We start from the raw sequence: 15,682 nt of genomic DNA, 5'->3' as shown, positions 1-15,682 counted from the left end.
GCAGTATAACGTTTCCCTGTGCACCTGTTCAGCTTTAAAGGGTGAGAAGCCAACAGAACAGTCATTCAGCATCCCTTAGCCATATTTCCAAAGGATATCTTTGGGAGTTGTACAGCCTTGGTGGCTGGACTGGTTGAAAATGTGCCTCCCAATCCACATGAGTGTGGAAGATGAACAATTAGAGGAGAAAAGGTAGATGTCTAAAGCTCGTGACCATGGGGAACAGGACCAGCGTGGTTATTTTGGAGACAAACACGTTAGTGCTGAGTATCTCGCTGCCAGCATGTTCCTAGCAGCAGAGCAGATGATAAGGGAAAGCTTTAGAGCAGGGACATAGAGGAGTAGAACAAGAAGCCATTTACATCTGAATTTTTGTGAATAATCACCGAGGTGTAGGAAGATTCAGGCTGAAGGCGCCAGGGTGGCAGCACACAGCCCATCCTCGCTCCCAGTAGTGCCAATGCCACAGCTGCAGGACGCTGATCAGGACCATGCTCAGGTGAACCATGGCATCCCCCACCACCTTGGGAGAAGAGACCATCACCCACCTCTCCACAGCCTCCTTTCAGGTAGTTGTAGACAGTGATAAGGTCTCCCCTCAGCCCCCTCTTCTCCAGCCTGAACAACTCCAGTTCCCTCAGTAGCTCCTCATAAGACTTGTTCTCCAGCCCTTCACCAGCTTCATCACCCTTCTCTGGACTCGCTCCAGGACCTCAGTGTCTTTCTAATAGTGAGAGGCCCAAAACGGAACACAGGATTCAAGAAGGGTGACACAATACTGAAGGTAGCATCCAACAGAGCATTTTGGACAGGAGAAAACTGCTCCAATGTAATGGGAAACTTACTAGTGTCTGACTTGAAGTATTTCTAGTTTTCCTTGACATACTGCACCACTTATATTTATTTTCCAGTGGTATATGCATCCTACGAGGTAAGAAGACACTGTATTCTTGCTCTTTTACCTCTGGTCAGCCTTTGCTCCCCAAGGGCTCATAACCCAACACTGTTGCTCTTTCAGATCTGTGTATTCCAACTAAGACCCATTTCCATTTGTTTTCTGCAGGTGCAGTAGAGAGAGTAAAGAAAATTAGAGACTATGCCTTTGTGCACTTTAATAAGAGAGAAGATGCCATTGAAGCTATGAAAGCCTTGAATGGGAAGGTAAAGCTGCTGTAAATGCTGATTCCTGGGTCTTACTTACAGTATATTGTATGCAGCTGAAACAAAGCTGACTAGTTCATTAGCTACAAAAATCTCCTGAAGGTGTTAGCCCTATTTTCTCTTTACAAGCTGCTTTATATTCCCGAATTCCTGATGTACACAGGCTGTTCATTTTGGCTTCTTGCTCTTTGCATTTATTCTCAATGTTTGCTGCTCACACTGTAGTTCACCCCTCACAAAAAAAAAAAAAAAGAAGAAAAAAAAGAAAAAAGCAGAGCAAAGCTGAAATGAGGACTAGCAAATGAGGATTTATGGTTCCCTTGGCTCACGCTCACATCCTTGTTCCACGTCTGCCAACAAAAACACTCACAGAGCAGCGTGTGAATCGCAAACCGGGACAAACAAGGTCAACCCGAAACATCTGCTCCAAATTCAGATGCGGATTTGCAAGGAGGTTGCTGTATTTAGTACTTCTTGCGCTGCATGTAATTCACGGCGCTGTAATGCAAGAGCTGTTCCCAAAGAGGTGTTAACCCTGCTCCTATTTTTAGTGCTACTGCTATTCTCCACAGGAGCACGTAAAATCTCACTGACTTACACACTACTTTGTGGGGAAGTGAAGCCTTTTGAAGGCTTCACAACTGGACTAATTTGGTTAAGGGGCCTCTCCTGGCAGGGGTCAGGGCTGGGTGCTCTCAGTACATTAAACCTGCACCCAGCCAGTGCCTTCTTCCACCTGTGGGAGGGAGATTTTGGCTTTTTTGGGGGGTGTCTTTCTCCATCTTCTTGTCCCTTTGGCAAACCATGTGAGAAAACTGCCTCCCTAGGCAGAATAATCCACGTGCACTTTGGAGGCTTACACTTGTGCTTCTCCCCTGCTCTCTCCTGCTGTGAAGGTGCTGGATGGGTCCCCGATTGAGGTGACGTTAGCCAAGCCTGTTGACAAAGACAGCTATGTCCGATACACTCGGGGCACAGGTGGCAGAGGGACCATGCTGCAAGGAGAATACACCTACGCCTTCGGACACATGTACGACCCCGCCACCGCCTACCTAGGTGCCCCAGTTTTCTACGCACCCCAAGCCTACGCAGCTATCCCCAACCTCCACTTCCCCACCACCAAGGGGCTCAGCAACAGAAGCATCATACGGCCCCCATCCATCCGAGGTAACTCCCATCATACCAATACTCAATTCTAGCAAAATACCTCTCTGGGGCTTGGGTGGCTGCACCCTGGACTCTTGTTGAAGGCATTAGCTTTGCCCTATATACTGGATCCCTTTCATACAGGAATGGAAAATAGAGGTTTTAGGCTCTGTCCTTCCTGAAGGTGCAGTGATTTTCCAGTAGACTAAACAGGTCATGAAAAAAAAAATCATTTTCCTAGAGCAAGCTTGAACCAGCTTCCAGATTGCGCTCCATCCAGCACAAATAAACCACGAATCCTTCTGGTTTTGCCCCAGCAGGGAAGACCAAGGAAAGCTATTTTCCTTTACCCCTTCAGAGTCAAATACCTCAAGCAGACACCAGCGCAGCTCTACGCTGTGTTTCCTCTTTGCTTTGAATGTCACAGGGAAAGTTTTACCAGTCCTGGTGTTTTCTGACCAAAGCCATGGAGTTTCCCAAGAAGGTCACGTTGGCCTGATGCAGGGTAGAGAACCAACGCTGAAATCAAGAAAGCCATTAACCCTGTGCTCTGGAAGATGGACTCTTTTTTTTGGTGGATCATTAACCTAATAATAAGCGGTCTATGGAAACAGAGAGTATTTCTGGAAGATGCTGGGGCTCTGTTTGTGATCTCAGGTGACTAAACCTGGGACCAAATTAAATCCTCAAGCTCTAGTACCTCTAAATTAAATATTGTTGCAGGTATCATTTGGTAAGTCAGAATTAAGTTTGGAGACTAAGAAATAAAAAGTTAATATAACTGCCCCTTTGATCTTTCTTCCAAAGATCACGTGGGGCTGTCAGCTTCTGTCCCCAAGACCATGCCCGGGTCCCACAACAGGCTGGGGCCCCACATGGCACCACAGTAGGGCTGGAAATGACCATGCCAGGCAACGTTTTCCCCATTCCCAAGGAAGGAGACAGAGGAGCAGGAATTTCCATTCCTCTCCCCCATGTTTTTACCTGCAATGGTGAAACCAGCTTTGATAAAGGTGCATTGGGAAAGGTGCAGAGGTGAGAACCCACCAGCCCCCACTTGCCTTCCAGTCTCCCCAGCCTCCTAAGGAGGCCTCCTTGAGTTAAAACAGAAGTGTTATGGGGGGAAAAAAAAATTGGTTCATATAAGCAAAGGATTGTATAAACTTTGAATTCTTCAAGAAAGTGAAATTCGGCTGGTGGGCAGCAAATGACATCAGCCATCCTCTTTCAACTCTAAATCCTCTTTTCAACTATAAATCTAGGTAGAAAGATTTCAGAAAATCAAAACTAGCCAGAAAATATGGGAACTGAGTCAGAAAGAAGCAGTGCTCTCCCAAAACCCCTCACGTGTCCAAGTACACGAGCTCAAAAAGAAAGACCATAGATGTTGACCTGGTTGATTCCAGCAGCAGGCTACAGGGGGGCTACTGCCCGTGTTCTCCCCAAACCCAGCGAGTGGGGCTAACTTTTCCATTTCAGCGAGAATCAGGGTAATTTTTCCGGTGATTTGATTCAGTTTAATGCCTTCTTACATTCCTAGAAATTTACATGAATGTACCTGTAGGGGCTGCGGGAGTTAGAGGACTGGGAGGTCGCGGCTACCTGGCGTACACGGGCCCGGGGCGTGGATACCAGCTCAAAGGAGAAAAGAGAGGAGAGGATAAACTCTACGACCTCTTGCCAGGAATGGAGCTCACACCAATGAACCACGTCACGCTAAAGCCTCAAGGGATCAAACTTGCTCCTCAGGTACATATGCAAAAGTAAGAGAATTAATATCCAAACCAGAGGTGGTGTTTGCCCAAAATGCCTTTGGGAAAACAGCCTCCTGCTTGAATCTGGGGAATGATAACTGAATCCCAATGATTACATCTCAAAAGACATTTAAAAAAATTAAATACGCCCTGCAATAATAAAAAAAAAACCCAAAAACCCAACATCTTGCAATAGCCACTTGCCTTGCTGGAGAACAGCATCTGGTCACCTTCAGAGAGCCCATGGATGTAAGACGAAATACAACCGTCGCTCCATAAAAGCACTGAGGGTAAAGAAATTGTCATCCAAAATGGGTTTGATAAACATCATGCATTGCTTGGGGCTTCACCAAGAAACTGAACGTGAAAAATAATACAGATTTTTAGATCATTCGTAGGAAAAGACATCTGCCTGCTCAACCCAGCCCAGTACAGAAACTCTAGTTGCTCAAGGAGGTTTTTGAGGTGGCTGTGGTTAATGCGGGTGGTGAGGATCCAGGACTGGGATCCAAAGAGATGGTTGGGGGCACAAACCCAGAACAAATTACACAGTTTCTGAGGGTCCAGCTCATACAGCAACTACTTTCCCTTTACGTCATCCAAAACAACACAAAAAACTACCTTCACCCTGAATTTTGAAGCACATCGTTGCCTATTAACACTTCCAGTTTGCCAAAATCTATAGAAACATCATTTTCTCCCCTTCAGACACCTGGAAATCCACCCATCCCCACCAAGCAAAATTTCAGAGTCCCACGACTATTTTATTAGCATATAAAAGGGGTGAAATAGCCTGAGTGGTGCTGCTCTGCCTCAGGGCAGGTGAAATCCATTTTTTCCTCTTCCCACTCGTACCAAACCCCCAGCGCGTGTATTCCAAGTAGCGCAGGAACAGTGCAGGGCACTTGCAACGCTAGTTTTTTGGCGCACATTTTCCCAGCAGCTGAGCTCCCTAATCCCCTCACCGCTAATATTTCATAACAGCAGGTCTTAAACAGCTACATTTCACTTCACGACAGCCTCATTAATAGGACAGCCCCATTAATACTTGTCACCTTGGTCAGCCTCTCCCATCCACTGCGCTGAGACTATTTCAATGCCGTCTTTGGAGGACTGACTTTGCTCCCACTGTCTAGCTGGGATGCCCGGTGTTAATTTATAGATCTGCCTTACTGAGGATTTAAATGTTGATGTAACATTACAAAACTGACATCTATATAAAGGCACTGGGGCAGCAGGGCACCAGTGTTGCCGTAGTCAAGAAACGTCATGAACTAGTTTATGTGCACTACAAAATGCTAAATGGAGCTATGAATGCAACATTAAGAGCAGCACAGGCTTTTAAATTTTGCATTTTAAATTCTACATGTTAATTTTAATTTTTAATAGCACGAAATGTAAATTTTAAACGAGGTAGAGCACAGGTTGGTGGCATATGGCTTCTCAGCTGGCAGCATGGCCAGTTCTGCAAAGCGCCCAAGACCCAACATCTTCTCAGCTGAGTGTCAGATTTGGTGGAGCTCCTTGAAAAAAATAACCGGTCTGATCATCGCTCACAGGGTGACACAGGAACACCGAGCTGTATTCAAGCTTATTTGGGACAGGACATACTTAATGGGTTAAAAAAAAGAAATACAAAACCAAAGCAAGAGTGTATGTGGACAGTGATTCCCAATTACCATGAAATAAGCTGTGCTAGGGCTGGGGGCAATGCGGTTCAGTATTTCTCTTTCAGACTAGAAGCAGAAATCATCTATTGAAGCCCATATAATTAATTGGATGGAAACACAGCCTTTTTTCTTTTTTTTTTTAAAAAAAAGAAGATTATTTGGACTTTTCATACCCTGTAACCTACTAAGACAGGGAGGCAACAGAGCTGTGAAGATGAATACAACCCTGTTAAATAGAAGTGCATAGATACAGTTTCTGGGGAGAATTCAAAGAAAATCACACCAATAACAGGATAAAACAGCTAATCAGCAAAAGGACAAAGATGTCTGATTTAACAGGGTAATAATTAACTTCAGGAATGGAATGAAATTTTAAAGTATAAAACATTTAGATGAATACTATATTTCAGGGTGAATCCTGCCTGCCATTTATTTTACATTTTTTTTGCTAAGCCTTGAGGAAGCTGCCATGACATCCAAGAAAATTCCTCGGAGGAGAGGAAGCTGACCAGTGCAGGGACTGGAGCTGGGTGAGAGAGTTGCCCAGGGAGGTAGCTGAGCCCTCATCCCTGGAGGTATTAAAAAGATGGGTAGATGAAGTGCTTGGTTATATGATTTAGTAGTGGACAGGTACGGTTGGACTTGATCTCAAAGGTCTTTTCCAGCTAAAGATTCTGTGATTCTACGATTCTATGGGAAGGCTACTGTGTGGCAGTTAACCCAAGCAAAAATCCCTTTTTTCCCTTCTAGGTCTTGGAAGAAATTTGCCAGAAAAACAACTGGGGACAACCTGTTTATCAGCTCCACTCTGCAATTGGCCAAGACCAAAGACAGCTCTTCCTATACAAAATCACCATCCCTGCCCTTGCCAGCCAGAACCCCACCATGTACGTAACTGTCTGAGGTTTTGTGGCGTTTAGGGTTTTTTCTTAAAGTTGCGTTTTATTTAGCTCATCAAAATACAATTGCATGGGTCTCTATTTCCTTTATATAAATATATTAGAGATAAAAACATCCCCACACTAAGCTAGACTGGTGGTAATATCTGCCATCCTTAGTGCTCTCTCTCTCTAGTGGTGCAAAGATTACAGTAAGCCAGAAATAATCAGGCAAAAGGGTGCTTTTTAGTACAAAAAAATAAAGCATACCATAGCTCTTGTGGGGAAAAGGAAGCAGCCTGAAGGAACACACTGATAATTCAGCTCCACATATGATTCTAAACATTTCTGACCTAGAGCATCGTTTGCTGTGTATTTAAAGAAAAACCTAGACTGCAGTAGGCTTTCTTTTGGACTGAAAATGCACAACAACGTTCTGAAGCGTCGTTGTGTCCAATAAACTTAGCAAGGAAACCAGACTGCTACAAGGAGAATACTTCTGCTAATACATCAGCACAGTACAATATTATTTCCATTTGATATGTGGGATGATGCCATCTATGAGTAGATCAAAACGCCTTGCAGGAAAGCCTTGAGAAAAACAAAACCAAGCTAACATTTCGCTGTACTCGCAGACATCCCTTCACACCACCCAAGCTCAGTGCCTATATTGATGAAGCCAAAACCTACGCAGCAGAATACACCCTTCAGACACTGGGGATTCCCACGGAGGGAGCAGAGGTGCCTCCTGCAGCCCCAGCTTTTCCAGGTATGGGAAGGTCTGTACAGCAAAGGCCTTCTGGAATATTATTTTTCCTACTTCTTCCTTGCAGATGTCAAGAATGAACCCATTACTGGCTGCTGAGGACAGACCTGTCTACGTTCCCCCATACGACCCTACCTTGACTCGAGTTACTTATGTCTGTGATATCTTTATTGGTTTTAGTCCTTTATACCCAAACCGTGGTGTACACATCATCCAGCAAATCAGGCTGGAGACACCAGCACGGAGGGTCTCTGATCCACCCCTGCTCCCAGCGAGGCCAACGCCGCAGACACAGCAGGTTGCTTGGGGCAGCGTCCAAGCAATTTAGGGCAGTGTTCAAGGATGGGGATTGGCTCAGGGCCCAATCCCCTCCACTTCTTCCAGTTTGTGGATGCCTCCCTTCAACTGGGAGCCCCAGATAGGATGCAGGATCCAGAACTGGTGTCCCAGTGCCGTGTTTGGGATGAGTCATCCTCCCTGGACCTGCTGGCTGTGGTCTAGCCAATGCCACCCAGGACAGAGTAGATCTTCCTCTCTGCAAAGATGCACAATCGATAGACTCGTGGTCCATCTGTTCTCCCCCAGCACCTCCAGCTCCTTTTCATCCACCAAAGAAATTACTCAACTATGAAAGTGAGGATCTGATCCCAGCTCTCACTCTCCCTCTGGAAAGGGTTTTTTTTCCAGTTTGGGAATTCATACTCAGCAGCATCTGCTCAGAACAGCTTGGGAAGTCATGGAAAACGCAGGATGAGAGCAGGAATTCAGCTCGCAGGCATTAAATTTACTGTGCTCTCCAGCGTAACAGTTACTCTGATGTAGTGGGAGCAACGCATGCCAAACTGCACACGAGGAATGCATTAGTCAGTACTACTGAGTTGTTCAGAGTGTCTCAAGGATGGACATTAAAAAAAAAAATAAATCTATCTGTCTTCCTGCCACAGAAGTCCGCAAAAGCCACAGAAAAATCAATTTGTCTGGGTTTGTGCAGGCTTCCGCAGCGTGGAAACCAAATGGGTTCTTTATTGAATCCAGTCTCCACTTACTGCTTAATTATAATCTCTCCTTTTTCTTTCATCCACCCTTATTTATTTGTCTTGGAAGCTCAACAAACTGACATACATTAAAGTTTCTGCTTGCAATGCACACTGGTCCTTGAGTAGGGCTTGCTGAAGCCCAGCTCACCTCAGACGATGCCCAGGGAGCAGCTCATTTCTCTTATGATGGTTGCAGACATGCTTCGATCGACAGATTTCTCAGTTCCTAGGCAAAATATTGCACCTCGTTTTGCCAAAGCAAAGAAGATATTTCGAGTGGCCACAGTACTCAAATTATAGTGAATTTCTCATGTTTTCCCCATTCTCCATCAATGAGATAATGCTCTCAGTGTTGCCCAATATCTCCATTCCCCCTACCGAAAGGACCTTGGCTCTGACTGACCTAGAGTTGATCCCATAGCCAAACTGGTCAGTCAGAGATTTTGGACCCTGGGAGATGCAGTTTGGCAGCAACGCTTGGTCCAGCAGAACCAATGCTCCAGCTGCTCTTCCCAGATTTGGGCTTTGTCTTCATTCTTGATTCTTCCACAACAAAATATCAAGATCTGGTCCACATGCTGCTGTACCCTGTTTTCAGACAAACCAGCCCCAAACGATGTTTGTTTTTCTAGTGATTCATTTTAAATCAGCAAAGCAAACATTTTCTCATGGAAAATTTTGAAGTGTTGAAACCACATTTTCCATTAGAAACTGATGGGAAAAAAAAAAAAATCCGGTTTACTCAATCATAGAATCGTTAAGGTTGGAAAAGACCTCTAAGGTCACCAAGTCCAGTCACCAACCCAATCCCACCACACCTACTAAAGCATAGCCCGAAGTGCCACATCTACAGGCTTTTTGAGACTCTGTGATACAGCATAGAGGGAGTTTCCCTATTTTTTATCGTGACTGTCCTGAATTGCATGTATTTTGAATGTGAAGGGTATCAGAGCCCTATTTTCTCTATGAAACGTTCCCAGATTTCCCTGATATTACTTCATTTTCTCACTCTCCTCATGTCAGGCACGGGAGGCCGTTCACAGAGCACCATTAACAAACACCCTCTTAGCTCAGAGAAAACCAAAGCTTAAGGAAAAAATATTAGAGATAGTAGAGAGAGGTATTAAAAATAGTAGAGAGAGGCATTTTTTCAAGCAATGTGTCTAACAAGGAATAGGTGAGAAAATGCATCAATTGTGCAGCTTTTTTAATACCACCTTTAATGTGGAGGAAAAAAGCCTGCCAGAAAAGACATTTTTATTTTAAATACGTTATTCCCATTAACAAACTCATTGCTCCCTCCATCATCCCCATCGACAGCAAAGTCTTCCTATCAAAACTACCAGGTAACAGTGAGTTTTGAGCTATGCCTTTCATTAATCTGTACTCTTTCCCTCCTTTTCCCTGCAGGATATACCATTGCTAATGCAGCTGCGACTGTCACAGCCACACAGCTCAAACAAGCAGTTACCATGGGACAAGATTTAGCAACATACGCAGCCTACGAAGCCTACCCAGCCTTTGCAGTCACTGCGCGCAGCGATGGATACGGAGCATTTTAACCCTGCCTTTATTCGAGTTCCCTTAAATTGAGCACAGGTAGAAAAAAGGCATCTCACTCTGGTAATTCTTACACCCTCATGATTTTAAACTAATCTGTCGCCTGAAGCCAGATTTTATTTGGAATTTCATTCTTGTAGTTGTTTAGTTTCAGAACAGGATGTTAGGGAAGGAAAAGGAGAAAATATATATTAAAAAAAAAAAAATTGCTCAAAATCAGATTTTCATACTAGAAAACGAAATATCAGCCCAGAAAATGAGTGGCTCTCAAGTGTGTGTATATACATACGTATATGTGTGTATATACATACTTATATGTGTGTATACACATACTTATATCTGTGTATACACACACACTATTTTGTATGTGTTTACAAGCAACAACCTGTGCTGAAAACAGTTGGTCCCGTGGATGTTGTGACATCAGACCAGGGAAGGACCAGGGTGTCTCCAACAAGCCCCTCTGTGCAGCATTTGGTCTCCACTATTCATCCCAAAATTTCAGCCAAGCAGACTCCAAGATTTCTCAAGCCAGGCAGAACAACAAGCGAAATGAGAGGCTGCCCGTCGGCCACGTGGAGGTCTCCACTTTGCCTCACGCTGCCTCCGAGCATCCCGTGCCACCAGCCCTGTAGGGATGTGTGTAGGCACCTCAAATGCTTTTTAAATTCATTCTCCACAATGAAGGAAAAAAAGCCATTTGTCATGATGACGGTCTGGCCAGCCTAACAGGCTCGTTTCCACACCCTTGAACATTAATTTGATCTTTAAAGCAGGAGGCAAGCATTCAGCAGATTTCTCCCCTCTTACTTTGCTACTTCCCAGCCACACTTACAAATCACAAACCAGCAAATAACGGCTTTTTTTTTTCACTTCCTATCCAATGGCACATTCGGTTAAAGACAGAAAAACTTTCAGGACTATTAAGGTTGAGGACCAGAAAAGCGCTGTTCATTAGGGCCAATTCTCTACTTAATTAGAAAGCAAGAGCACACAGCCATGGGCAAGTAATAACAGGCATCTCTATAGGAAGAAAATTATATGCAAGAAACATTTTCAACAGGATAGAAGGAGCCCTGGCTGGCTATCACTGCTGCTTTACACATTAAAGCCAGGCTGCTGTGACTCTTACAAAAATTAATTTCCTCTTGTTTTGGAGAGTGCCGGTGTTGGTCTTCATTTGAACACTTTGGGGATGCTTAGAGCATCCTTTGGTTTACAGCAGGAGGGAATTATACATTTATTTGTGCCATCGGATTGAAGTAGGAATAATGATGCTCTGGAGATAGAAGGATCCAGTGTTAGGTAACGACAGCACACAGAAATGCTATATAATAAATATATCCTAGGTACTAATTCATACAAAGTAAACTTCAATCTGCTCAGTCAAAAAAATACTCTGCCCTTTGCGGGGTAGAATTTTCAGCTGGGTTGGTGATGCCCATCAGGTATTTGGTCCCAGATTTGTCATCCAGTGTAGATGAGGTAACGTGGCAACATTTCAAGCAGAACTTTCCTGTGCACCCACAAAGCCGTGCAAAGTATAACAGCCTGTGACAAGGTGTGACTACTGGGAGCCAAGTGTTTTCTAGTCTCACGCTTCAGCTGACTCGATTTCACTAGGAATGGAACAAAACCACATAAGCTATATAGTCTGCAGCTCTATTAGACCCTTTCTATTTATAAAGTAGCTCATTAGTGTGATCCTGAAGGTATTACAAGCCCTCTGTTATTGCTGTTCAGCCCACTTGGATTCACAGAAAACAAGAAGCTTGTTCACAGAGGGCAAAATAAGCAAGAGTGTTATGGGTACTGTGGCTTTATTTCCTCTTCTGTCTTTTATGCTGTGTTTGATTGCCAACGAGTAACATATCCATGCATGTTTCTCTCTCTAAAAGACTACTGTTGGCAGGAAGTTTTTCTCAATTTCCATGTTCAGTAACTTCAGTCTGCTTTTTCAACCTATTTATATAAGTTCAGAAAGATGTCAATGAAAAGGGCAAGAAGCAGTATTAAAAAGAATGTGCATGAAGCACTTATTTTTGTACACATAGTACAATATTTGTATAGAGTTTTAACACTATGAAGTGTAGTGAAAAATCACACTATCCATTTACTGGAGGACAATCATGTATGTTGAAAGAGAATGAAGTGCAAATGGCATCTCAATGATCCGTTACAATGAAATTATAACTGGGGTTAAATTCTGTGAAGCAAGTCTATAATTCTAGAGTAATCCAAGGACATTAACTGGACTTTGAAATATCATTAAAGCTTTCTAAACAAACATACATGCCTTAGTCCTTTAATACCCCAAGTTTCATCTGAAAGGGTCATCCCATCCATGGTAAATAAAAGCACACTTTGCTCTGTACTGATCGATTTGAGGTCACAAACTGCTCAGCAATGCCAAGAGTGTTTTCAACATGCACTTTGGTGACACCTGGCACACACACAACACAGAAAATCGAAGTGTTACACTTCTACACTTTTAAGTCAAAAATCCAGGGATTAAGGGTTTCTTTTCCACCATCTTTTTGGCAAGTATTTATTTATACAATCATAGAATAACCAGGTTGGAAGAGACCCACCAGATCATCAAGTCCAACCATTCCTATCAAACACTAAACCATGTCCCTCAGCACCTCATCCACCCGTGCCTTAAACACCTCCAGGGAAGGGGACTCAACCCCCTCCCTGGGCAGCCTCTGCCAGGGACCAATGACCCTTTCTGTGAAGAATTTTTCCTAATGTCCAGCCTGAACCTCCCCTGGTGGAGCTTGAGGCCATTCCCTCTCATCCTGTCCCCTGTCACTTGGGAGAAGAGCCCAGCTCCCTCCTCTCCACAACCTCCTTTCAGGTAGTTGTAGAGAGCAATGAGGTCTCCCCCCAGCCTCCTCTTCTCCAGGCTAAACACCCCCAGCTATCTGTCAACCTCGTAGGAAATCCTTTTTTTCTATAAATTTATCGCAGCAGTAATACCTTGGTTCCTTACCTGATCCCAACGGAGATGTCTCTGGGGTGATACCAATAGTGAGACAGCAACGTGCAAAAATAAGAGGGTAGACGGGGCGATACATGATTTAGGACTGTAAGGAATTGGTTCCACCTCAGGAAGAGCCTGTTTCCGGGTCACCAATAGGTAAATCAGCTATAGCACTGGTCATTCTAAGAAGATGAGGACCTTCTACTTGGAAGACCATGACTAAGTTAAACGACTAAGCAAAAGCAATTCCTGCTGCCACACCCAGTACAAAGGGTTTGGGGTTTGCCCCTTTCCAGTGACACCCTGAGCCCAAGAAATGGGGAAAGATCTGGTACCTTGCTGCTGACAGCACACGCCACTCAACCAAAGGTCTCCCTACCAAGAGATTTCACCAAAATAGCTTGACATTGTTCTTACAAGTTTACAAAGAGGTCAGCTGCATTCTGGGCTTTAGCAAGAACGGCAGCTCTGCCAGCTCTATTATTTCTCCTCATTAGCTTTTCCTGGTGTCCTGCTTTCGTTTTCTTTGAAATGAGGGCAAGGGTGGAACTAGCTTTTGTGCTTTAACATTTCCCATATCAGAGAACTGAGGTTCCCTCTTTGCTCAGCAGCACCTGGCTGATCAGTTTTGGAGAGCAAGAGTGATTTTTTGAGAAACCTCAAACCTGAAACCCAAATTATAAAAAATGGTATTTCCCATCTATAAAGCTGTGGGTTTCCAGTGGACAGCAAGACAAAGCTAAAATCATATACAGCCTCTGTGAACAAGTAGAGCAGGTCATCTTGAGTGCTATCACACAGCACATACAAGACAACTAGGCGATCAGACCCAGTCAACATGGATTTATGAAAGGCAGGTCCTGCCAATCTAACCTGATCATCTTCTATGACAAGGTGACCCACTTAATGGATGAGGGAAAGGCTGTGGGTGTGATGTACTTGGACTTCAGTAAGGCCTTTGACACCATTACTCACAGTTTTCTGCTTGAGAAACTGGCTGCCACTGACCTGGACCTGTGCCCCCCCTGCGGGGTGAAAAACTGACTGGATGGCTCTGTCCAAAGAGTTATGGTGAATGGAGTTAACTCCAGCTGGAGGCCGGTCACAAGTGGTGTCCCCAGGGCTCAGTGCTGGGTCCAGCCCTGTTCAATGTCTTTATCAATGACCTGGATGAAGGCATCGAGTGCACCCTTAGCAAGTTTGCAGATGACACTAAGCTCAGAGGAAGTGTGGATCTGCTGGAGGGTAGGGAGGCTCCAAAGGGATCTGAACAGGCTGGACTGAGGCCAATGGGATGAAGTTTAACAAGTTCAAGTGCCAAGTCCCGCACTTGGGACACAGCAACCCCGTGCAGCAGGGATTCCAGAGTGGCTGGAAAACTCCTGGAGGAAAAGGACCTGGGGGGTGTTGGTCGACAGCTGACTGAGCATGAGCCAGAAGCAGCCAAGAAGGTCAACAGCATCTTGGCTTGGATCAGAAAGAGCGTGGCCAGCAGGACCAAGGAGGTGGTTCTGCCCCTGTACTTAGCATTGGTGAAACTGCACCTCGAACCCTGTACTCAGTTTTGGGTCCCACACGACAACCATTCCAACCATTATGCAGATGTTAAGCTGTAGATAGTCACTGGTGGACCTGTAGGTAGATCCACAGATCCTCTGTGGGCCACGTGTAAACAGCACCAGACAACCATAGGATCAGACAGATCCTAAAAGGCTGCATAAAAGCCCAGAGGCAGCAGAGGGATTCTCCCTTTTCCCCCCACTTCTTTGAGTCCGATCCTAACTTAACATCTCCGTCACAGCTCCAGATGCTGTCAGTAAATTCAGGAGGAGAAGGTGCTGTGCAGGAGGAAAGTTGTGGCGTGGTTGGTTTTGCAGAGGAGCTTTGCGAGGAGGCTCAGCCTGCGGACACAAACAAGTTCCTCAAGTTCATACTAGTTTACATCCCACGATTAAAAGAAGTTGAAGTTCTGCTCACCTCCCGAGCACGAACACAAGGCACGAGTGGCCACACGTTGGAGGAGAGCAGCCCGAAAGAGCGAAGAGCAACTGTGATGAGCGATGCTATATTTAACAAGTGGCAAGCTGCCCAAATTCCTGAAAATTTTTTCTAGGCTTGAAGTCTGTTCAGCGTGGAGCTTTTTCTCGTGTAAAACAGCACTGGCACCTAGTGGCTGCTGGATTCAACCACAGAGCCTCGAAAAGGTGTGCAAGGTGGCAGGGAAGGGCTCTGTGTCACTGTGTGCCACACAGATATTTGAATTTTAGGGAGATATTTGAATTTTAGGGAGTAAATCTTACCCATGAGCGCTTTAACTGTGCAATTGTAAGAAAATACATGGTTAATGTAATGCAATAATACAAACAAAATTATCTAAAACAATTAAGTAAACTATCTCGGTGTTTCCTCAGCCAAAAATGAACCATTATTCCCTTTCTCCCAATGTGTTTCTTCTAGGAGAACAGGAGCACTCCTGTTCAATTTATTCCAGTTCACACAGTGTAACAAATACGTCAAGTACTGAGAGAACATGCCACACGTGTACTGTGTCTTCAGGTCAAAAAATTAGAGCAAACATATACAGTCCTTCTAGGGACTCAGCCTCCAGCCTACCTCTAGTTTCTCAGGGCACTGATAACAATTTGAGAGGTTTCAGAAAACTTCTTTTCCCAAAACTTGCTCAGTATCCTCTTGAAATGACACAAACCCACACATGGTGGGCAT

The 15,682-nt window shown here is 44.6% G+C and overlaps 1 protein-coding gene across 4 annotated transcripts in view; it reads left to right on the top strand.

The window, feature by feature from the left end:
• A1CF (APOBEC1 complementation factor) overlaps positions 1-10,160 on the top strand; it is a 28,970-nt gene extending 18,810 nt beyond the window's left edge. For 2 of the 4 annotated variants that reach the window (XM_069863819.1, XM_069863822.1), the window contains 6 exons: positions 1,064-1,161; positions 2,058-2,328; positions 3,848-4,056; positions 6,482-6,618; positions 7,245-7,378; positions 9,823-10,160. In XM_069863819.1, the coding sequence (XP_069719920.1) occupies positions 1,064-1,161; positions 2,058-2,328; positions 3,848-4,056; positions 6,482-6,618; positions 7,245-7,378; positions 9,823-9,974 (1,001 nt within the window). In that variant the 3' untranslated portion in view covers positions 9,975-10,160. Of the gene's footprint in view, positions 1-1,063; positions 1,162-2,057; positions 2,329-3,847; positions 4,057-6,481; positions 6,619-7,244; positions 7,389-9,822 lie in introns of all 4 variants that reach the window. The other 2 variants (XM_069863820.1, XM_069863821.1) reach the window with 2 other exon arrangements.
• The last annotated feature ends 5,522 nt before the right edge of the window (positions 10,161-15,682 follow it).

This window comes from Phaenicophaeus curvirostris, chromosome 9 (genome assembly GCF_032191515.1).
Source record: "Phaenicophaeus curvirostris isolate KB17595 chromosome 9, BPBGC_Pcur_1.0, whole genome shotgun sequence".
Lineage (NCBI taxonomy): Eukaryota > Metazoa > Chordata > Aves > Cuculiformes > Cuculidae > Phaenicophaeus > Phaenicophaeus curvirostris.
The sequence above is the reverse complement of the archived record's forward strand: the minus strand, read 5'-3'. Positions and strand labels throughout refer to the sequence as shown.